The sequence below is a fragment of the Neopelma chrysocephalum genome, unplaced genomic scaffold (assembly GCF_003984885.1).
Source record: "Neopelma chrysocephalum unplaced genomic scaffold, ASM398488v2 Primary Assembly neopelma1_75, whole genome shotgun sequence".
Classification (NCBI taxonomy): Eukaryota; Metazoa; Chordata; class Aves; order Passeriformes; family Pipridae; genus Neopelma; species Neopelma chrysocephalum.
The window spans coordinates 4,442,606-4,467,219 of record NW_020897736.1 but is presented as its reverse complement, the minus strand read 5'-3'; the positions used below and the strand labels follow the sequence as shown (position 1 = coordinate 4,467,219).

General features: G+C 39.5%; 1 protein-coding gene across 2 annotated transcripts in view; it reads left to right on the top strand.

Annotated features, from left to right (window-relative positions):
• The first annotated feature begins 5,443 nt into the window (after positions 1 to 5,443).
• SECISBP2L (SECIS binding protein 2 like) overlaps positions 5,444 to 24,614 on the top strand; it is a 29,376-nt gene continuing 10,205 nt past the window's right edge. The window contains exons 1-12 of one of the 2 annotated variants that reach the window (XM_027688729.1): positions 5,444 to 5,553; positions 15,584 to 15,762; positions 16,314 to 16,638; positions 17,168 to 17,303; positions 17,710 to 17,939; positions 18,029 to 18,053; positions 18,834 to 18,949; positions 20,756 to 20,887; positions 21,422 to 21,505; positions 22,298 to 22,465; positions 22,618 to 22,759; positions 24,434 to 24,603. In XM_027688729.1, coding sequence (XP_027544530.1) covers positions 5,536 to 5,553; positions 15,584 to 15,762; positions 16,314 to 16,638; positions 17,168 to 17,303; positions 17,710 to 17,939; positions 18,029 to 18,053; positions 18,834 to 18,949; positions 20,756 to 20,887; positions 21,422 to 21,505; positions 22,298 to 22,465; positions 22,618 to 22,759; positions 24,434 to 24,603 — 1,725 coding nt within the window. In that variant the 5' untranslated portion in view covers positions 5,444 to 5,535. Of the gene's footprint in view, positions 5,554 to 6,158; positions 6,180 to 15,583; positions 15,763 to 16,313; positions 16,639 to 17,167; positions 17,304 to 17,709; positions 17,940 to 18,028; positions 18,054 to 18,833; positions 18,950 to 20,755; positions 20,888 to 21,421; positions 21,506 to 22,297; positions 22,466 to 22,617; positions 22,760 to 24,433; positions 24,604 to 24,614 lie in introns of those variants that run through there. The other variant, XM_027688730.1, reaches the window with a different exon arrangement.

Genomic DNA, 24,614 nt, shown 5'->3' with positions numbered 1-24,614 from the left:
CAGCCATGTCTGTTAGGGAGGCATGTTTGGATTTTTATCAAGAAGGAGACAGGAATACTGCAGTAAATCTTGTCCTTCCATCTAGTTCCCTTGTTTTATCTTCTTGTTCTGAAGCTCTTAATTGTCCAACTTGTGAAGGACCCTCAGTTTGAGCAGTGAGGGCTAGTGATGTTTTTTAGACCGAAAAGGTGTCAGTCTACCTCTAATAAATTGCGTGTTTTGGCATGTTTTAGTTCTTATTCATGTGTACAGTGCCTTAGCACATAATGAAGATTTATATAATCCCTAAGGGATTCTACTCCTTTTCTGAGTTCTCATAATTCTTAACCTGGAAGATGAGAGTTTTCTGTGGGGAAATACAGAGGAGCTCTGTTGTCATAGAACGGCAGCAGAGTTCCCCAGTAGTGGCTATAGCCCACCTGGTCCCTGGTAGATCCGGCTCTGGTGTCATTTCTGCCTTCTCGGGAAAGGTGAACAAGCAGTTGAAGGAAGAGGGTGAATGAAATTTTTTTCAGGAAACACTCTTGCACTGCAGGTTGTTCCAGACGTGGTAAAGCAGCCTCACTATGTTGTCCAGTCTGAGTTCCAATCATTAAATTTCTGCAGCTGTCATTGATTGTCAGAGCCACACTTTTCACAGCTTCTGGGGTCTTTTAATATACTTTTTTGTTGCTGTTGGTACAAGACAAACTGGCATCTTAGTACCAGTGCCACTGTTTGCAAAGGAACATTTTAACAGCTGTTGTAATCTTGTGTGAGATTACAACAGTGATTAAGCTGTGTATATATAAACCCTTCTTCTGAGTTGCTGGCAGCTTATGCATTAAAACTGAACAATGTGAAGATGAAATCTGGGAGGATGTGGGTGCTATGTCTGCATTTTAGATTTATTTTTTTAATTTTATTTATCAAGCATACTTTGGAAGAATGTATTCTTTTTGCATCTCAGAGTCCTACTCTAATGCATTGGATCTGAAACCTTGATGTAGTGAGGATTTCATTTTGCTTTTAAATAGGATTAAAAATGTATTGAACAATAAGAACAAAAAAAAAACCCCAACCAGACAAAAAAATGGAAAAATGGCAAGGCAGCTGAAATGCACCTGGTAGAATAATATAATGAAGGTATTTGAATTGTAGTCTGTAAATAAACACTGATTTTTGTAATTACTCAGAAGTTGTCAGCTGTAAAACATTATGTCTGTATTTGAAGATTGTATTTTTTTTGAGAGGTAGTAAATTAATTTACTTGAGCAGGAACTGTGTATTTATGGAGTAAGAGTAAAATGACATCACTGTGAACAGTACCCCTTGCTTTCTCAAAAATACAGCAGTTATTTGAACTAAATTTCCATAATAAGATGTTAATATTGACTTTAAAAGTTTAGCTGTTACTTTATTATTTTCAAAGTGCTAAAAATATATTTTAGAACCAGGTTAGAGAAGTAAGTAAAATACATTACAAGCTAATCAACTAGTGAAGTGTTAATTAAGATATTGACAGAAAGGATTATCACCGTCTTAAATGCCTCTAAATCTGTGGGAAGGTAGATTGCAAAGTGTATCTGTGTTATAATAATTGCATATGTAGTACCAAATCTTAGCTGTAATAACTGGAGGCATTACAGCAAGAGTAAAGGCTAATCCCTTCCTGGCTGTGGTACAGAGAGCTGCATGGCAGGATCTGTCTCAGTTGGCTCTGCTGCCTCTCTGCTCTCGGTGGGAGAGCTGGGCTCACTCTGGCTGCTGCCAGGTAGTAATTGCAGGTTGCCATCAGAATCGGGATTCTCAGATTCATGCTCTAGTTCCCAGCTCACCTTCCCACTTTGGTTCCAGTGATATTCCCTGTTGTCTGTCCCCAGCTGCCTGTGCAGAACGCATGTTGTACCAGCAGATACAAGTGTTTATTTGCCAAGATATACTTTGCTTTCTGTACTTGTCTTTTTCTCTAATTATGCTGAAGATTTTAGTCTCAGGCCAGTAAAACTGTCATTTTGGAGTTTTTTTATTCCTGCTGCCTCTTCCCCTTGCTCACCATGGCAGCCTCTAAACCTGCTGCAGTCCATGGTCAGGTGCTGCTGCTGCCTTGGAGCTCAGTCTCGGCCTGCTTAGACCTAGGGGGTGGAGGGGGGTGTTACTGAGCAACCCTTATTTCATGTTTCCATGCCAGTGCAGTTAAGCCTGTACATATGTTCAGCTTCCAATGTAAGAAGCTGCCTCGATTTCAGTGGGACGTGCATAATCACATCCTTATGTGTTTTGTAGGACTTTATACCCACTGAATGTAAATAGACCCTATGGAAGTAGAGAGCGTGAGTGGCTGCACATGTGCTGTTAAATTTGCTTGTTATCCTGTGATTTGAGTTCTGAATACAGTCACTACCAAGTGCCTTTCCATGTTGCTGAGGTATTTTGGTTTAGACTCCCATTTTTTTATTTTTGTGCCGACCTACATTTTCTTCTTCCTTTGACCTGTGTCCTCCATTGTGTTCAGGAAGGGTATTTCCACTACCCAGCAGATGCAGCAATAAACCCCCCAAAATTTACAAAATTTTTTTGTAAGCAATCAGCACTTGCTAGGTTTGACCATCATTTTTGCTTACAAACTATTCGCTTGCTTACTCCATGTTGCAATAAAAAAGGAGCAATAATTGTTTACAAACTGCCAGATTTGAGAACTGGACCCTTAGGCTTGAGTATTCAAAATCAGCTACTGCAGTTACCAGCGTGTTTAAATTCAACAGGGTTTTTAGAATTTTTTTATGGCTTCCTTAAGGACTGTAACACTGTTGGGTTCTCTTACACAACACTCGATCAAGCTGACGATGATGTAACCAGATACCCTGGCATATTTGTGATAGCTGTGGATAGAGGATCTCACAGAACTGGTTCTGAGTGCTTTGCTATGTTTTTCTTTTTGGTGATAACACAGTTAAATTTTATGGGAGACTTGAGATTTTTTTTTCACCCAAATGGCCACTCGGGTGACCCAACATGACTTTCTGTAGTATGTATATTGCACAGATTTATGTAGCTCTGATATCTCTTTAATCACTGCCCAATTTAGATCTTAGACATTCTTGTTGTTTATGCACAACAGCCCTTTCAAGTGTGACCTTTCTGTTGGTATGTACGTTGGGAACAAAAGAAGAATTTCATAACGGACAGCCTTGCCATAATGAGTCATTATTTCTTAAAAACACAGCCACTATCTTAAGCAAATGTCATAATATATATTCCGTGGTCAGCACCAATTTGAACAAATTAAGCTGCATTCCACACTAAAACACTGGTGTGCTAATACAAGAAAATGATTGTTCTACTTGTTTCAGTGGGATTTTTTCACTGTTTTCCGTCCAGTCAGGCAAGTTCTCCCACATTACTTGGGAGATGAAAAGTGACTAGGTTTGAAATAAATCAACCTAATTTTGCACAAATAAGCGAAACACATTTAACAACTGGGAATAAAATACATTTTGCTCAGTAGAGATTTGTTGTTTAAGTGAGATTAAGTTTAGGTGGCGTATGTTTCATAATTATTTATCTGTAGATTTCCATCTCATATTTAAGTTCATCAATGACTGATGAAATGCTGTTCCATTGCATCAGCTGAAAGCTCTTTGTACAACCAGCCTAATCCACAGTTTTACTTTCGTGACTTCTTGTGTTGAAATAAATCTCATTGTGTAAAAGCCCCTGGGAACATAACCTCAAATTAATCTTTGTTACCACCTTGAAATGGCTTCTTAGAGTCGTGAACACTTGTGGGAGTTCTGCTGACTATATAATCTCATCAAGGAAAGTGCTGGGATACAGAAGTGCATATAAAGTGTAAACTGCTGCAGCTTCTCAATTAAGCTGAGGTTTCTGTATTAATTAGGGTGCTGCAGCAGCCCTCCTGTTCTCTTCATTTGTAGTAAAACTGTCCTCACTGAAGTTAATAGAAACCCTATAGTTAAATTTAATTGGGATTACAACTTCACCCCACTCCCTTTCCCATATGACCCTATGATTCTGTGTACTGCAACCTCATGAAAACAAAAGTCATGGAATGTAAGTAATATTGCAGACATGTAAGCAAAAGTTACACCTAGACAGGGATCCTGCTAATGTGGATGGAGTAGCACAGAAGGCAGGGATGGTCTGTGCAAGTTCTCTGTTCGTGTCATCTGTTTGCAAGATGAGATCTTGCTCTGCAACTCAACAGCCATCTTCATAATCCCATGCTACAGGCAAGGTTTTAATGGTGAAGAGCAACTCTTAAGAAAACGCAAAGGTATTACATGGATTTACCCAAGAAATAAATTTTTTATAAAGTAGAACAAATTGTTACATAGTATAATGAACATAAATTTGGAAAGGTTAAATAATTATAAAGGTTCAATCTAGGAAGCTCTAGCAAGATAGCTCTGTAGCAACATTTTTGGTAGTTCTTACCTCTGTCAAAATCAGATCCAGGCTTGCTTGCTTTTTTCTTTAAAAGGCAAGCCATTTATTCCTCTAAAGAACCTTCACGAAGCAGAAACCTGATTCTTGTATTAATACATAATACATTTATAATGTATTTCACCTGGAAGTGCTCAAGAGTCTGCTCTAGGATATCCTTTTGTGTATGTCTTTCACAGAGATACTTAGTTTTTTTTTCCCTTGCCATGAATGAACCAAGTTGTAAATAAATCATGCTCCTTTTCCATTAAACCCAAGGCAGCAGACATATTAACGCTTAATGAAATGCAGGACCATCCCATGCAGATCACACGCACGGGATCGTGTTGTTGCGCAGCACCGGCTCCTACACTCGTTTCCTGTTCTCCAGTGTCTCTGGGTGAACGCGGTCTCATGGATTTCGCTGGTGTTACTCATAATTAACCACACTAAAACCAGGGCAGCAAAATAAAGGGACGTCACACAAGCTGTGCCAAACCCCACGTCTTACGATCCCCCTCCTTCGCCGGCAGCGCCCCGGTCCCGCACACACGGTCCCTTCACAGCCCGGCTCCAGACGCCGCTGCGACATTTTTAGATTCCTGCCTCTAAATCAATCTCAGATTTTTTTTTTTCCTTCGATGTTCCAGTTAATTTCAAGGACACCGCCGCCCGAGACTCCCCCGGCGCCGCCCCCGAGCAGCCGGGCCCGCCGCGCACCTGCCGCCCTCACGCTCCGCGGGGAACGGGGGGGGGCCGGGCGGGGGCACAACGCGCTCCCCCCGCTCCTTCCCGCGGGTTTCCGTCACGTTCCAGCCACGGCCTCGCTTGTTTTCGTGCGGCCCGAACGCGGGCGGGGAGCGCCCGCCCCGGGGGACAGCGAGGGCGTTCCCGGGCTGGGCCCGCCCGGCTTCCGTCCCAGCTGGGCCCTCCCCGCCGCCCGCCCCGCCCCGGCCGTGGCGTAGCCGGTCCCGGTTCCCGTGATAACCGCGAGCGGGGCCGGCGCCGCTCCGGGCGTGTGCGGACGCGGCGGGGCTGCAGCGCCATGGGGGAGGCGGCCCGGGCCCTCCGCCGCCCGCAGTAGAGCCGCCGCTCGGCGCCGCGGGAGCCATGGACAAAGCGGACAAGGTGCGAGGGCACCGCGAGCGACTGCTGCGGGAGGGGCGGCGGGGAGGGCGGCGAGCGGAGCGGGCCCGGGCTGTGTCGGGCCGTGTCAGCCCCGGCCGGGCCGGCGGCGGGGACCGAGCGGCGGGCAGGGACGGCCGGGCAGGGCGGGGCGCGGCCTGCGGGGCGGGGGCCCCGGGAGCGGCCGTGAGGGGACCCGCCCCGCCCGGGAGCGGCCCTGGGGAGGGGCGGGCAGCGCGTTCCCCCGGCTGGGAGAGGGAGTTCGGCGTGTGTCCGACCCCTCCCCGGGAGGGAGGCTCAGGCCGCGCCCGGCCCGGCTGTCCCGGGGACCTGCGAAGCCGGGAGCGGCTCCCCTGGGAATGCTAAGGGAATTCAGAGCTCCGTTTTGATCTTCTCCCTCCTGGCCTTTCGGGCTTTGTTTCAAGCAGACTGCAGTTAGCGGCGTTTAGTCTAAACCTGCCTGGTCATTAGGAGAGACTTGGTTTCTTGAGGAAGAAACAGGTTTCTTGGGAACTTTGCAACGCAAGTGAGGTGTCACTTGCTGAAATGCTGTAAATGTCAGGTTCGGGCTGAAGTTTTCAGTGATAGGGCACAGCTGGTGGTCTCCTGGTAGCTGAGTGGGTTGAGAGGTGGGTGTAGCTCACCAAGTATTAAACTTGGCTTTGCCGAGGTAATCAGTTTGAATTATTCTTAAGACCATATGGGATATAAAGAAATCTAAGCTGGGCCTTAAGAGTTTGTATGGCTTGTTACGTATGTGCAGTAACAGTTCACGGTCAGGAGGTAGTTCTAAAAGATGTATCTGAAATGAATGATGTCATCCCTAACAGCCTGATGTTATTTTTAAGCTTCTGTTTCAGCAGAATGTGTTGAAAATTCATGAATTACAGCTCTTTGTTTTCTAGTTTTCAGCTTTGGCATCTCCAGGGGTTCTAATAGTAGGGGTAAGGAATAAAATAACACAGGCTCCTGTAGCAAAGTAGATAATGACCAATAATGTACTCTGTAAAGATACATTGCTTTTCATTTTGTACATATGTCTAAGGAAGTTAGTGAGCAGTACATCTTATAACAGTATGGCTCCCACTGTGGCTTTCTTACTGGGCTTTCTGGTGTTGTAATGATTTTAAATTCAATTTTTTTATGCTTTTTATTTGCCTTCATGTAGAAAAACTGATCTTATTCTGTAAAATTTACATTAGTCCAATCTGCAGTATTTTCTGCTTTAAAATGTTGGATTTTGGTGTGGTTTGTTTTTTTTTTTACCCCTTTGTTTCATCTGTAATTACTGGTGTAGTATACTTGTGAAATATTTATTCTTTGTTGCTTGAGCTCTTCACTACTGGAGGTTCACGCACGTGCCTTTATCAAACCATTCTCTTTGAATTTGTTCAAAATAGTTCATGAAAACTGAGAGTTCTTGTGTTATTTACAGTGTAGAGTATTGACTCCGTGACTGTCTTAACTAAGGGCAGGTTTTTGACTTGGAGGTGCAGTGAAGTTCTTTGAAGCAGGAACCATCTTCTTGTTTACTCTGTTTGCAGCATATCTGGTCCTGTTGGTTCCTTAGCCACGAGTAAGGCTCCTAGGCAGACAAATAATTAATACCTGATGAGTTTCTAATATGGTTCAACTATCTTGTTGCTTTTGTCTTCTCATTATACAGTAGCATCTTGATTAGGAGATCCCTAAATGCTTTGGGTTTGAATCCTTTGTGCTGTAAGAATTGAACGTAATCTCCTTTACCAGAGTAAGCGTTTGGTAAGGTTGCATCAGTTTTGGGAGCTGTTTCATTTTTTCCTTTATTTGGGCTTCTTTCTTCACCTGTATTGCATGACATCTGATAAATGAATATTAAAGCATGCAGATGTGTGTTAGCAGGACTTATTCTCTCCTCCCCTTTCCCTCAGAATGCTCTCTCAGGCACAGTGTGGTAACTGTTCATGCTGATAGGAATAACTCCTGTGGAATCAGAGTATAAGCTACTAGGACTGATGTAGTGTGGTAGCTTAGGATTTCAATGGTATTTTGATGGAGAAACAGTTTTGTGGTGTTGGCTTAGTAAATCAGTATGAGATTTCGTGTAACAAGACTGTTTGGACACCTGAATGACAAAAAAATATCGCTTGTTGAGTGCTCTTCAGGTTGCCGTTGCCTAAATTCTAGTGTGACTTCATTTGTTATAATATGCTCAGTGATATTTTGGCAGCTGACATAGACGAAAACAGAAGAAAGCTGTTTAAAACCAATTTGTTTCATGATAGGAATTGTTGTGATTTTTGTAGTGGGTGTGGAAGTTTACTTCTGTCTACACCAGAATGAAACTGTTCCCATTAAAAAGCATATGGGTTTCAGCAGTTAAATGTAGGTTATTTTCCTACTAGAGAAAAAATTTGGCATATGACCTACAACCCTCTTTCTGTTTAAGCAGAATATGGTAGAAAACTAAAGAGAAACAACTTCTCTCAAAGGTACTGCTGTGCTTTGATTTTTCTCTGTGTTACACTTTTGTCTTGCCCTGTGATTAAGACGTTTGGTTCCTTTAGTACAGTTGAGAAATCAGGTGAAGTTGAGAAATCCGTGACCTGTGTTTTGTTTTAGTATTGCTTAAAGACAGCCTGTCCTGCTTGTCTCTGCTATTCCTGACTGTTCAACAGGTGGCTTGATAATATGGTTGCCATAGAAGTAGATCTGGATCAATGTTTTGTACTCTTTATCCTGTCCACTTTCCTTTTGTGTTTCTTACTCATGGCACAGTTTTCAACTGAGGCAAGCTGGAAAATGTCAGTTTTCCTGTTCTGTACGTTTTACCTGCTGCTTTCTCTTGAACCTTGAAAGTTTGGGTTTTGTGGGAGTTTTGTATGGTCTTATTTTAGAGTGTTCTCTGGTGAATTTAAATGTTATTGATATGATTCCATGAAAATCTTCTTTTTGATCACAAATGTATTTGTCATTGACTAGTTTGTGGAGACAGAAAACTGATTTACATAAATAGTTTGGATTAATCCTTTTAAAACATTGTCTACAAAGCATTCAAATATTACCATTTCACGTGGATAGGTTTAGAAGGTTGTATGTACTGTTAAATGCTGTAAAGTAAGTGAAGAAGATCACGTTGGTAGCTTTTTTTATCTTTGGACAAGCTTTTGTAACTGTAAATACTAAGTTTTATTTTCCTCCCTTTTTTTTCCTGGAATATTCTGGCTTTGAGTTTAAACATGCCAACTTGTCATGTTGTACCACTTGTTTGTTTTCTATATATAGATAAAACAGTTAAATATTTAACTTTATGTTCTAATCATGGTACTTTTTTCTGTGAAAGGGCAGAGAATTATGCATTATTCCCTTATTATGAGCTGAGGGAAAAGGGAAAGACTCACTTCATAGTGTATTTGCTTTAAGTGCTGTGTTGAAATGACTGTGTTAAATGTAAATAGGGAGGATGAAATTTTGTGCTTTGTTAAATGGCCTGCTGCTGGTGTTTCCAGTCCAACTGCATATTTACCATTCCCAGAGTATCTGCCACTTAGAAGCAACTAATTATAGAAACAATGACTTCCATATTTGTAAAGTTTATCTTAAAATAGATGAACTGTGACTTGCCTTACTACTAACGTGGCTTTTAAATTATGAAATCCAAAACTCAAAAGCAGGATTGTTTTTCTGGAAAAAAAGAAAGGTTGAGCCTGTTTTTATTTTACATTTGTGATGAGACTTCTTGTTTCCAGACTTTGAGACAGTAAACCAGCTGATTTTATTATAGCCCTCTGAGATGTGGCATCTGTGTCTCTTTTCTTACCCTGTAAATGGTAAGATTGATATCTAAGTGTTCTCCAAGACAGCAAGATGACAGAGATTCTATTTAATGGAAAATGCTGAATGTCGTTAAGCTACAATGAACAACAACTTTTCTAAGATTAAACGTACAGTGCTATAACTACAGGACAAAGTTTACCAGTCTGTTCCTGCTTGTGTCATCCTCTGTCTTTGCAGCTGTTGAGGACTACAGTAGCTTTTATATAGGAAACAAAGGAGCTCTTCAGTATATATGCTGTCTTGAAAGACTTGTAATTGTTGGACTGAAATATGTAATGAGCTACTGCAAAACGTTTTGTAAATTGAAACTAGGGATATCTACAAAAGAGACTTCTGTCTAAATCTTGGTTTCTTTTGAAGGGGTGTGTTTCCATTAATAGGCAGCTGATTGAAAATCTGATGTTTCAGCATGACTTAAATTTGTATTTAGAATTGGGTTGGTTATCAAAGGTCAGTTTCAATAAGGTTTTGTTTAGCTTTGTGATATGAAAGGTTGAATAAACATGAAAAAGTTACTCTCCAAAATAAAATCAAGTTTGGTCTTGCGGTATTTTCACTGTTTGCTCTTAGAGTGCCTGATCAAAATCGCATGTTACTTTATATTAAGGTCTGACCTTGCATTTACTGATGCCAGTGGCAAAGTGCTAATTTTTTTAGAGGGTACAGGCTGAAATAAATCTCAGTACTGTGGGAGCAATTAGAGCTTGTCTTGTATCACAGGTGCTCTGTTGTAAGGATTAGGGAAAGTGAGGAGCCTTCCCCCAAATCCTTTAGTGTGTGACAAATCTTTCTTGTCTGTGTGGTTACAAATCAGTGGCCTGATCAGTCAGTCCTGCTGGTGCTGTTCACGTCACTTGTCACTGCATTTGTCCTGTGTGGGTGAAATCTTTGAGAAGTTGTGTTCGTATATATTTATATGCACTTTGTTTTATGCACTTTTTATTTCCTTCTGAAACAAAAAGCATCTCGTCTCTTATTCTGGAGTTTGCGTCATTTGTCATTGGTTTTAGTCCTAGGCCTGTCAGCATGGTATTTAAAAGTCAAACCCACCACCAACACACTGTTTATTTGACATTATTGTTTCTCTATCTCCCCAAAGGAGCACAGAGACAACCTATTAAAAGACATAGGAAGTTTCAGTAGGAGATATCTTTCGCTTGTCCAGTGAAATGACAAATTAGCAGCACTTTTACTTACTACTAAATAGATTTCTTTGTTTTGTTTTTTTTTAATTTGTTTGTTTGGGGTTTTTTTGTTTCGCTTTTTCTTCTTGCACTGTGAAGGGAATGTTATTTCTGTTTTTCTGACAACTCCGTGGGTGCCAGGAGGGCTAAAATGCATCTTATCAAATAGAGGAGTTACTTTGCTGTCTTGTCTTTACCAACCCTTCCTCCCAGCTGAGAAATCCACAGTCCTAAAAAAATCCGCTTGGATAACTTTGGGCAAATTACTTAGCATTGCTCTTCTGTTTCCCTCACTTTTCCACTGAAACCACTGGCCATCTGTGAAATGTGCTGAACTGCAGGGACAATCACCCTGCAGAGTTAATTCTGTTTGTTTTGGTTTGGTTAACAGGCTGAGCTGACTTAGTCCATTTGTTTCCTCTTTTTGCTTTAAGTTTCATTAAGTTTACTGCCCTCCTCTGAAGACACATCCTGTGTAAAACAGAACTGTTGGAGTATTTTTGAAAGACTGGTAAAATACTATAAGGAAGCAATACGGTGATGTTAATTTGGTTTAGTTGGTAATACACTTGAGCTGTCCGTTTTCTACCCCAAAGTGGAAATGGGGCCTTGTTGTTTAATGAAATGTATAAGTTATGCTGAGAATTGCAGGTATTATGCTTGCAATATGATTTTGAGACACTTGTTCTAAGGTTTTTTAAGTTTTCAGTTGCTACAGAAAAAAATGCAAAATCTAAAAAAAACAGAGGTTTAGCCTAAATTCTTTTCTTTGCTGAAACAAGTTTCTTGAAAGGATTAAAAAAACCCAACCTCCATGAACTAAGCAAACCTGTAGGTGCAGACTAAATTGCACAAAAAAACCAGTGTTTAAGGTATGATGCACATAAAACACTGAAATGCAGCTTTCATTCCTTTAAATAACAGACACTCCCCAAGTTCTGTAAGTGAAAAAAGAAATTAACTTTCAAATGCACCCCATATGTGTTTATGATTACAGGATCTGCTGCATCCTTATTTTATCATTATTGGTAAGCTAAACTTGTTATGAGCTGTATACAGAAAAGGGTAATTAAATACATCACCCAATTGCTCTGTCACAGCAGTAGTAATCATTGCCTCTATGAGAGACTGGGCAAGAGGAAAGGAAGCATTAAAGTTGTCTTTCTAGTTTGGGCATCTCTGAGTTGTTTGAACCTAACAAAATCAAGTAGAATAATTTAAATTATTTTCCTAAACTTGTCAAATTACATGATAAGAGTGTTTTGTGTTGTGGGTTTTTCTAATAAATTTAGAAAACAAATAAAAAAACCCTCTGACAATCACTGTTTTCACTGGAAAGATTTAAATAAATCAAATTTTATCCAATCCACCTTGGATGTAAAAGTAAGGTAGGGATTATCCTCACAAATTGTCAAGAAATTCTTGGCGGCCTTGCGGATGGGATTCATCTCCTGCTCAAAGCTCCTGCTTTGATCAGTTACATCTTGTTTTTTTAATACTTGATGTGAAAGACAATTCTCTCATAATTCTAATAATGAGTGATGATGGAGTGCAATATCACAAAAATCATTGTCATGAGACCATTTTGCAAGAGACCTGTCAATAAAGAACGATTTTAGCATTTCCATATCAATCTCCCAAAATAATATAGGGAAAGAGCAGACAACCAGACAGGAAAGATCTTTAAAACAGGGAGTTTTGTCCCAACCTGAATTACAAATAGAATGTTGAAACTATTTTCTGAGCCAGTACTAGAGTTTATTTTTAGTATCTTGGCTAAAATTCAGCTGACATGTCGTGGGCAGATAGTGACCAACAGATTAGGAGTAGTTGGGAAGTTTTCAATGTTTATAAAGCACTCATCCTAGTTTTATCTTCAGTGTTCTGTGGACGAGACAGCCTTGGTGTGTTCCTTTAATGTTTATGCCATCTCGTTTTGTAGGCCAGCCCAGAACTGAGCCTGTTCTCAAGCAAATATATTTTTGCCTGAAATAGCACGGAAAAAAGATCTTCGATTTCGGGGAGGGGTTTCAGCACTGGTATTTCTGCTACTTATTCTGCGATCACTGTAGATAAGCCCTTTATTTTTTTAATAGAAAGCCTTTCCCCTCGTGCTGCGTTGAGGAGGATGCCGGGGAGGTTTGCGGAGGGGTGGGCGGGTCAGGCGGCAGCTGCGGGATGTGCCCGAGGTCAGGGAGGAAGCTCTGGATGCAGCCGCCGTTTGGCTTGTGTTGCTCAAGTTCGGTGCTGCTGCTGCAGCTGCCCCACAGCTTTTCCTCTCAGTGGAACTCCGGGAGTTGGAAAAGAGTTACTGTAGAAGAAAGGAATGTTTGCCTACTACCTAATGATAAAGAAATGTATTTAATTAATATTAAGGTGATTTTTTTTCCACTCTAATGCAGACCTTGTTGCACAGCAGGTAGTGATGCTTCTGTGTTTGTGCTTATAGAATCCTAGAATGGTTTGTGCTGGGAGGGACGTTAAAGATCATCTAGTTCCCAACTTCTGCCATGGGCAGGGACACCTTCCACTACACCAGGTTGCTCAAAGTCTTATCCAGCCTGGTCTTGAACACTTCCAGGGATGGGGCATCCTTCCATGCATTATATTCCATATGTATCTCCATTTTATAGCCATAAGCATTTTCAGAACAGTCACTAATAAATACTTTTCTGACAAGAACGGTATTGCTTGTCACTTTCAAAGACATGTTATTGTCTCCTGGCACTCTTAATTCCACTTTTATCTTTTTTTTTTTTTTAGATGTTTGGTTTCCTCTTGATTGCTACTGGAATTTCACATCTCTTAATACAATTTTATCTTTAGATGACTGTTGTTACTAAATAAGCATATCAAAGTAAAGATTCATTTTGTTGGAAGGGATCTCAATACTTGAGGACGTCCTGCAGACAGTGGTCTCCTATCCTAAACAATATTTCACTTAGAAAGTTTTCTCCTGTGTTTATAAAGCTCATCTTAGTGAGGTGCACAGTATTTGGAAGAAGTGAGTGATGTTTAAATAGAAATTATTTGGTGAACTCCTGCTTACAGGAAATGGCTAATGGTGAAAATTGAGCTAAGACTGCATAAAATCTCAAGAAAGAAGTATGAATTAGCAAATTTGTTGATGGAAGGGTGAAGATAATAAGAGGCAGACACTGTCTGTAATAGCACCTTTTGCAGGAAAAGTTTGATTTCACTTGTACAGGTCATCCAAAAAGCTGTTATAGAATGACTGCTTCATAATTACTTAGTTTGAACGTCGTATTTGGAGTTAAAAAGAATTAATTGAGCAAAATTTTTGAATTAGCATTTGAAATTTTCAGGGAATTCTAATATTACTATCATAAGTAATATGTATTGAAAATTATTCCCTAATATAAAAACAGAATACATCAGTCACTGGTAGTTATGATGATTTAATAGTGCATATAATACTTATATGAAAATTAAGGAGCTTTTACTGTCTCAACAATGTTTTTTCCTCTCCCCTTTGTAGGAGATGACAGCAAAGTACTTAAATACCAGCTGATTTTCAACTCATTTGTTGAATTACAGTGTAACTCATGGGTTTGGTAATTTACTTGATGATGATTCTACCTCTTGCTCAGTAATTAAATTTCCTATATGTAAGTGTGTCAGACTAACTAAACAAAAATCCAGTACTTTGCATGAGCGGGTCTTGACCTCACTTTTTCTAGTTCAGTCTGATCCATTAAAGTACTTACTCATCAAGTAAAAGTAGCTTTTCTTACTCACTGGAACAACTGTGTTTTCAAAACCTTTTTGGACTTGCCCCTCCCACCTGTTCCACCCATATGAGATATTATTTCAGAAGAATAAGTTTTGGGGACTTAGAGATTGTGATGTTGGATGTAAGGCTGTCTCTGGATTGTGGATGTGACACAGAACAAGGATATGGACTGAGAAGTATGTGGTAGGTGTGGGAATACTTGCCATGATATTTTCAGGGCTCCCATTTAACTCCTTCTGCTCATGTGGATGTTCTTGGGTAGTAGCAAGGATGTTCTCATCATATTGAACCTTCAGGCTCTCCTTTTTGTAAAATAAGAGCATGTACTCATTCAGGTTACATGTTACTTTTGGAATTCTTCCTTAGATAGAAGGAAAATTGTCTGGAGTCCTTATCTGCTTTAGGAAATCTTCTTTGGATTTGGTACTCCATGAGGTAGTAAAGTCAGACAAATAGAATTAAGCTGAAATCTTTGTTAAAAAAAAAAAATATTTTCACCTGAATCTTTTAGTGGAATATAGAATTTAAGGGTGCTTTGGGTCTGCAGTTGTCTTATTGAATGGAGTAGGTTTTGTTTAGGTATGAGATGCAGCTATACAAAAACCAAAAGTGTGGGCAAAACCACCTTAAACTGAGGATACCTTCAGGATTGGGGGAGATACTCTTCTTTGAAAACACAGTTTTTAAAACTTATTTCTAAGCAATCTTTAAAGCCTTCTTCGTGGCAAACTTTAATCATGATCTTAAAACTTGAAAGTATGTTAAAATTATGCAGATGGAATGTAGGGGGGTTCTTCTGTGATACACCATCTATTTTAGCAGTAAACCTGTGGTTTAGTGCTGAAAAGTTTTTTTTATAATTGCCTCGGAACACGGTCAACTTTGTAGAGCAGGCCAGGCATTACTACATCTTCCATATGTTGGTTTCACTTCTGAAAGCCTACACAACTGTGCTCCACATACAGTGCTAATTTGATTTCTTTCTGTGCTCAGACTGGTATATCCTCTGCAAGATCTGAACTTCGGTCCCTTTTAAATTAATTAGTGTTTGTATTGCACTTGTAAAGGTTAACACAAATGCTAAATGTTGGTGATCTGTGTTACACCCTGCATTGATTGGGAGGATGCAGGAAGCACTTGCCAACTGTTTTCCACCTCCTGTAGCCTTGTCATCCCTTTGCCTGCTGGTTGTGGTACTGAGTGTACAACTTCATGAATCTAAATTTTCACAAGCATTTATGATTGTATTTAATGAAGGCATTGTTTCTATTCTCTTAAGAATGTCAAGCTGTCAGCTGAAGTAGAACCATTTATTCCTCAGAAGAAGGGTCCAGAAACACTAATGATCCCAATGGCGCTTCCTAATGACAGTGGAGGAATTAATGGCATGGAACCAACTCCAATCCCCAGCTACCTGATCACTTGCTATCCATTTGTACAGGAAAATCAATCCAACAGGTAATAGTGGTTGTGGTCTTCATGGAGGATGATCTATTTTTAAGTGAGTTTAAACTTTTGCTAGGCTTGAGGGGAGTCAGTGACCGTGGGCTGTATATTAGCTTTTTTTTGTTCACAGTATTTAATTTTCTGACCCTTCATGGGTGAAGATGAAATTTCTGTCTCCGGTCTTTTACTTATTTTCTTCCTTCTGTTTTTTTTGCCTCTATTCATATTCTTTGCTGCCCTTTTTTCCTGGCTACAGAGGTCTGCTGCAAATCCCTCCCAAAGTCACGTGCTGTGCTCTTGCTTCTTGCATGGCAGTCAGGAGGTCCATGCCTGCATCTGATGCTGCATGAAGCAAGGCTTTGAGTGTCCAACTTGGGTCCTGCCATGGCAAAACAGTCTGCAGCTGACTCAGTACTGAGTGTAGCTGTATCCAGTTTTCTTCATGTAACTAAAATATGCTGAGTTTAGGAACTTAATTTTTAAAGAGGTGGTAAAGGTCTGAGTTTTCTTTCAGAGGGGGAAAAACTTACTGAGCAGTTGTCTTTCCTTTTGTTTTTTTACAGACAGTTTCCACTGTATAACAGTGACATCAGATGGCAGCAACCCAGCCCAAATCCTGCAGGACCATACCTTGCTTATCCTATAATATCTGCACAGCCACCTGTTTCTACAGAATATACTTATTATCAGCTGATGCCAGCACCATGTGCTCAGGTCATGGGTTTCTACCACCCCTTCCCTGCCCCCTATCCTGCACCCTTTCAAACAGCAAGTGCTGTGAGTACAGTTACTGCAGAATGCACTGAGCGTCCCAACCCCTCGGGCCAGGTCTTCCCATTGTCCAGTCAGCGGAGCAGGAGCAGTAACAGGGGACCAGCCATACAAAAAGTAAGTCTGCTTTTAATAGGATAAGTAGAACGGTATAAAGGAAGTGTCTTTGCACAGGCAACGTGTATGTCATTTGAGCCAGAGCAGGTATGTCAGTAGTGGAAGAAAAATAAAGGGAAAGGTAGGCAGAAAAGGTGTTATTCAGGGAGCAGAAAAACTGTCTACAGAGCTGTTTTGTGGTAAAATACTTAGTGAGTTTATAAAGTGTGTAAGTATGACATGGGAGACTCCCACTGCCTCTCTGCTAGTGCAATCTGAGCTTAGAATTACTTCATTAGAGAACAGAGAATGTATACCCATTCTTTCTTTATCCTTTTTTGGTACTTTCACATCATAATGAACAGTTCATGTAGTAAATAATGCAAAGAGGTTAATAAATTAAGTAGTTTTATGAATATTTCCCTTAATCTCTTGTCTTCAAACATGTGGCTTCTGTAGAGGGCATTAGAACTTCTAATTGCTTTGTTTGATTACAGCTATGAACTCAAATCATATGACTTTGTTTTGTGTGGCTAATATTTTAAAACAGCAACAGCAGTTACAGATGCACATAAAAAATAAACGTCCTCCAGTGAAAAATGTTGCCACTCAGAAGGAGACGAGTTCATCAGGTCCTGAGAACAGATCAAAGATTGTTTTGTTGGTTGATGCATCACAGCAAACAGGTAATTTGTTTCCTAAGTTCTGGGTGTACAAAATAAGTAGAACTACATGTCAGTTGCCATCTTTTCTAAAAGAGGGTGGACCTGGTTTAGACATGGCTTTTAAGAGAAGTCTTTGCAGATCAAAAGGATAATGAAGAAAAGATGCTGATGGTTGCAGATACCTACTCAATATGTCACCTTATAATGTTGTAATAATATGGTACTCCTGCAGAGGCTTTGCCACTGTCAGAATCACTCTTCTTGAAGGAGTTGGTTATTATCAGTTGGACCTAGACATAATTTAAATTCAATGCTGGTTTAATTTTATTAAAAGACTTTGGCCTTTTCAGTTTTTTATGATGTATAGGTTTGTCACGTCTTTTAACAATTCCTGCACAAGTAATTTTATTTTTATTGTTTCTTGAAGACTTTCCTTCAGATATAGCTAATAAATCACTTTCTGAGAGCGCCTCTACAATGCTTTGGAAATCAAAAGGCAGGCGCAGAAGAACTTCTCACCCTGCTGCAGAGTCCTCTAGTGAACAGGGAGCAAGTGAAGCAGACATTGACAGTGACAGTGGCTATTGTAGTCCTAAGCATGGCAATAACCAGGCTGCAGCCATGGCTTCAAGAAACACAGATTCTTGTGCAATGAATGTATGTAAACATAACTGAGCAACTTCACTATATTTGTATCTGACAGACTAATAAAAGTTACTAAAATAATTGTTTTTTTTCCTTTTCAGGTTGTAGAACCATCAATAAATGCAAGTAAGCATTGTTTTAGCTGGTGAGCTGTTTTAAAATTTGGCTGGGTCATATTTGTATTTTGGCTTTACATTTTGCTGGGAACCACCTCTTGATCTACTTCAGCTTTGCTGCTCTAACTGCTCAGATACTTCTGAAGATGTCTTTACTGTGATTTCCAACCACCTCCAACAAGACACTTCTTGTTGAATGAACAAGTGTGTAGCTATCACTGATGGTGATACAGCTGTCACTAATGGTCTATCAATAGCTGCCATTTTTAACAGGTTAAAGCTCGAGATTCCACTGGAGGCATTCAGAAAAAACTGGGCTTCTGTTGTAGTTTAATCTCAAGCTTCCTTACCCTGTTGGGCTGCACTTCATACCTGAGTAGTAATAGAGCCAAGGAGTTCTCATTCCCTATTTGAGAAGTATTGACAATTTTTAGGAGCTTTAGAGAGGTACTGTACCATGAGCAAGTGTTTTGATCAGTCTGGTAGCAGTAGGTAATGCTAGTGGCTGCTGTTTGTGACTGAACTGAAGTTGGTGTGGATGTGAACCTGAGATTTCCTTTGTCTGGTGCTTCCTGACAATCAGTTGTTGGCAGTTTGAGTGCTCCATGAAGGCAGTTCTGCCCATGTCTAAAAATAGCTACAGAAGTGAGTGTTGTCACTGGAGAATTAGACTTTCTCAGAGAACTCTGTTTGTATCAAAATTGTGTTCCTGGTTCTGGTGGTCTGTGTATCATTATGATACATTCTGTTGTACTAGTCCAGTTTTTCATGGATGGCACTTCTCTTTCAGCTGGTGTGAGTTGGACTAATGTAAATTCCCAGGCAACTCAAAAAAAACCTTGGATTGAAAAAACTCAGACCTTTTCTAGAGGTGGAAGACAAGCTGAGCAAAGAAATAATCCACAGGTATGTTGTCTATGGTTCTAAACTCAAGTCCTTTGGGGGGTTTTTTGAGACACGGGAAAATACAGAATTTGAAAGGAATTATAAAATTTACATACAAATAATATATAATAAAAACAGTGAGTGAAAAGGATAGAAACTCAACCTAAAAGTCCAATTGAACATTTCTAACTTCTGTGTTTCTTGAGCTAGTTCTGTATCACATACATACGTATAAAATTCAACGTACTTGGCAGTCTTCTGCCTATAGTCTGTTCTTTATATGTACCTACCTAGGACAAATAATGCATATATAAAGTAACTTGTGAAATCAAGACAGTGTGGGTGTAGAAAAGTTAGTTCAGTTTTTGACCCATTCACACTTCAGAAGAAAAAAAATTTCTCAAACTTTCTGAAGAAAGATTCTGATGTGATGGTGAATTAGAATCCTATGTTCTCACTCCTGTTGTCTTTGAAACTTTTTTTTATATTTACATTAGCATACCATATTTTTTGCATTTTTGTTATTTCTTAACGATTTAAAATTATTTTATTCTGTGAAATGTCCTTCAAGTGGGACAGGATTTCTGTAATTAGTATGTGAGGAGAAGATGGCCTTCCTAATTTTGATAGATTTTATTGGGACAGGTGGTCCAGAGGGGGACAGAGAAGGCTGAAATATTTGCCTTTGTTTAAACATAGTTTTTGCTGGAATTCAGATATTGCAGACGAGAACTGCCAAGCTCGAAGTGGGAGCTTCATCCCAGATATGCCTGTATGTGCAGACATAGCTTGCCCTGTTTAGGTTTTTAGAGGAAACTGTTAAATTTTCTTGAATCTTCCCATTTTGTGTCTACAGGTTTATTATACCAAGAAGCCTGTGGATGCTCTTACCTGGCAGTGTAGCAGTTCTCAATCTTTTTATAACCTGTAGTCAAATCAGAGGCTTTAGAAGCCACTGTGGTTAATTTGTGGCATTGGAAGAGTAGGAAGAACCAGACTTGCTTTCATCCAGTCACAGTTTAGATGCTAAATCCGGCAGTTAGTTTAGATACTTAAAAACAAAGCTGGCACAAAGAGTTTTAAATGAGGCTACCCCAGCCAAATTCACTGTACCTCAAGGCAGAATTGTCCTAGAAACTATTTTCCTTTGAAACTAAATTGTTACCAGGTCTGTGGGAAATTTTCTTGCAAAATACATAAGTTTAAATGTGGAATTCAAGTCATGCATTGGTTTCAGCCAACCAGTCTTGCACGTGGGTTTCCACCAACCTGTCACATAATGAACAGAAGAATGTTTATACCACTACACTGATATGTCTGGTCCTTGGAGAACTGTGTGCATGTGCATTGTCATAGAAAACATGTTGAAAAGGCAATAACTGCATGCAGAATAATTAGGTAGTGGGAGAAAGTTCTTTTTGAGTGATCGTGGTTACAAACAGTTCCTCAAGATTCATTTCTGTTAAACAGTAACCAGCAATTCATGGGTTTCTTCATGTTGAGCCAAAAGGAACTTTGTTTTTTTTTTAAGTTAAAAATTTAGAGATGAAAATAGAGATACTGGTTTTGGCTTGAGGGGGAGGAATAACTTGATACTATCTGTAGAATGTTTGTGCAGGTTTGCAAAAAAAAAACCAAACCACCAGAAAACCTCCACAAAAAAAATTCAAAACACCAAAGCACAGCCTAGCAAATATAATTCCTTAAAAACTGTACCTAGTTGGTGACTGGCAGACATGAGAAAGCTTTCATGAGAGCTCTTTGTGTTTGCACATGCATCTTGAAAAATGGAAATTGCAAAATGCTGATCGTGTTTGTTACTTTCAGTCTGGTTTCAGATGCAGAGACCACAGCACGTCTTCAGAAAGGAGGCAGAGTTTGCAGAAACGACACGAAAAACCTCTCCCTACAAGCCAGTCAGGCAGAGCAGAGCAGAGTCCTGAGCCTCTGTACTTCGAGGTACTGTTGTAGGAGAGCTGTTTCTGTGTTGTAGTGGTGCCAGTTGTGTGCAGAATAAGTGATGTTTTCAAGGGGAAGCTGCAAAACACCTGGCTGCAAGAGGTGCACAGCACAGAGCACTAATTTTAGATAATCCTTTCATCATGTACAGGCAGACTTGTGTTTGGGTGTTGTGGGAAGTGTAAGAATTTAGAAGTATCTGTGATGGACAAATTAGATAAGCAGCTTTCAAGTAACTTTTTCTGTTCACTTGTGAATAAAAAATAGTGTTCTCTGGTTTATCCCCCCAGAGAATTGTAATTGGATTTTTTTCGTGTTGAAAACTTACTAATTGTTCTTTCTTTGAAAAATGTTATTTGGATACAGAAATACTTTATTGTTTCATCGTTTTCTGCATGTGTCACTTATAAGCCCTTCTAGCTTATGTAGGACTTTGGGATTCAGTTTGGTTTTATACCTTAAACAGTTTCAGTTGATGCTTCTCAGGTGACTTTTGGTTCCATTCTTTTTATTCTTAATTTCTGTATTGTTTAGGATGAAGATGAATTTCCGGAGCTAAATAGTGACAATGGCAGCAGCAAAAGTAGTAACATCCAGCAAAAGATTTCACCCAAAGTAGTAAGCAATTTTGTTTTGCAGAGCATTTTGTTTTGAGACTACGTAATGTGTGTATTTTTTTTTTATAAATCTGCTACAATACTTAAAATGCAGTGATTGTGATGATTTTGGGGTATTTGCATTACTAGCCTTGAATGCTAAAGATATGCTAGTTAAAATAAGTAGTGCAGGGAAAATGTCTTAAAAAAAGAACTACTGGATTTTTGTTTGAGATCGCAGACTTAGATCACAGACTATTCCAAGATGGAAGGAACTGCTACATCCTGATGCTTTGATGTAGACTTCTCTTAGAATTTTAAATTTGCAAATGTGTAGTAATTTGGTGTCAATTTTTCAAAATAACTACAGATTGTATAGTTTATTTCTATTTCAAAATAAACCACATCTGCTTTAAGGCTGGGGAAGCAGTTGTTGGGAAGATACTTCTTTAGTATGTGATCCACCTAAATATTTGGTTACAGAAGTGTGCATATAGACTGCTTAATCTATTTGGCTGCTTTCCAGGAAAGTCAAGTCCTACGTGAAAGCTTGGGGAGGGGAGGAGGAATTCTTTATTTAGCAATCAGAGTGGAAAACCTTCTGAAGCCATAATTGGAACTAAGTATAATAGTTTTCCAATACAAAAATAAAACTAGAAACTTATTTCTATTTCATTAACTTACTGTGTCATCTAGGATGTCATACTGGTAATGAAAGCATTGGATGATTTGTTTTCTGAAGTGCCATATATCCTATGGTCTTGAGAGAAAGGCCTTTAACTGTGGTTTGTTTGCATTGTGTTTAAAATTCTAGTTGGATGACTTACCAGAGAATTCTCCAATCAATATAGTCCAAACTCCAATTCCCATTACAACCTCTGTACCAAAGCGGGCAAAAAGCCAGAAGAAGAAGGCCTTGGCAGCAGCACTTGCAACAGCTCAAGAGTATTCAGAGATAAGCATGGAACAGAAAAAACTTCAGGTGTGTAGCACCCTGACCCCCCTGTAGTTGGGAAAGAGGAGTATCAGTCACCTGTTGCTCTCCCTTTCTTCCCCAATAGCAATGATCCTTTGTAAAGAATGTTGCAGGCACTGTGTCTTTGTATTTATTGACATATAATGTTCCTGTTGTAGGAGGCTTTATCAAAAGCAGCTGGAAAGAAGAGTAAGACCCCTGTTCAGTTGGATTTGGGTGACATGTTGGCAGCTCTTGAAAAGCAGCAGCAAGCAATGAAAGCTCGTCAGATCACCAACACCAGGCCCCTCTCATACACAGGTATCTCTGATCTGCTTGACAATTGCCACATGCATTTTTGTCAGTATAAATTTGATTGGTCTGGGTATCTTAAATGTTGGGGTTTTTTTCTGTCAAGTTGTAGTTTTTGAATATAAGCATGATAAAAACCTGGAAAGTGTGGGGGGGTTTAAAGCATTTCTCAATAAATTCACCTGTGTTATCTTCCTCTGAGCTGCAGTATGCAATGGTGAAAGGCCACATAGAACATAGGCCAAATGTCTTTTAAAAGTCTTCCCCTTCAAAACTCAGGATTCATGCCTTGAGAGTAATTCAGTGCTGAAAGAAATATGTGAAAAGAACTGGTTTAGGTCAAACTAAATGTCTACTAAAGATAAAGTATTAAAGTACTCTTTGAAAGCAGCTTAGAGAGGATACCTGTGACTATGATACATAGGGATATCTCTCTAGGATATTCTTCCCATCTCCTCTAATTATAGTTCTGGGCCTCCTGACTCAAAGCTTTCTCAAACCAAATTTCTTTCTGAAACTGTCAATCGTTTCTATCACGTGCTTCTACCATCCATAATATCCAATGGCAGCGAATTCTAACCTTACTACATCCTGTGTGGAGAAACTCTTCTTCCTGCTCTGTTGTTTTTTTTTTTTGATGTGGGGGCCAGTGTTGGTGTTTTTAGTACCCCAACCCATAATTTTGTTAGCTTTCCTAGCTTTGTATTACAAAGACTGAGCAGTTACTCCCTGTTTTCCTCCTCTGTGATTCTTAGATGTTTATCATCTCTGTTCTAGTCTGAAGAGTCCTGGTCTATTTAATTTAATTGTGGAAGCATCTTTTCTGAGAACCCATATTGCTTTCTCTGTGCTTTTGTGTAGTTCTACTTTATCCTTTTAAAAATAAGGAAGATCAGACATATACACAGAATATTAAATTACAATTCCATTACGAGTATATGCGACGGCTTAATCATGGGTTCTTTTGCTATTTCTTCATCAATAAAACATTAGATCGGCTTTTTTAATGCTTGCTGACAAATACAGAATTGACATTTTTTTAGTTATCTATTATAACCCACCAGTCTCATTCCTGAGCACTTGTATGTAGCCTGGAGTCCATCGTTATACACATAGTTACCATTTTCCTTCTGGTGTGTTGCTTCATTTACCTGCTTGAGTTTCAGCAGTGTTCAAACATTCATGCAAGTTGGCAAGGTTATATCAAACAAAGCTCAGCAAAGAACTGCTGCCATTTCCATTGGAGACAGCATTTGTTTTATTCTCTTTCTGGCAGAAGGTACACTTAACTACATGCTGCACTCCCTCATCTGTTTTGTCCTGTCAACTATTCAAGTCTTCAACAACTAAAAATCAATGTTTGGATAAATATTTGCGATTTATCTTGTCATAATCATCTAACTAATAAAGGTACATGTAGTCATTTGAGAGAGATCCCTTACCATTTATTAAAATAATTCCTGGAATTCATAGCTTCCTAAAACACGAGGCTAAGTTGAAGAAATCTTAAAACCATCTGGAGGCAACAATATCTGATGATGTAATTTTCCTGTCATTATGAACTGCTTTTTTTTCCAAGGAAGGAAAATGTACTTAGAGAATTCATCAGTGGAAATTCTGAAAACAGTGTTGAAATAAAGCTGACATATCTTTTGGTGAAACTAATATCTATCTTGTATTTAGTTGGCAGTGCTGCTCCCTTTCATACCAAAGAATCTGCCAACAGAAAGTCCTTAACAAAGGGACAGCCATCTATGGGTTGCCTTAATCCTTTGGATTCAACTGCCCCAAAAGTGAAAAGAGGAAAAGAGAGAGAGATTGCAAAACTGAAACGCCCTACAGCACTTAAAAAGGTAAATGTGTC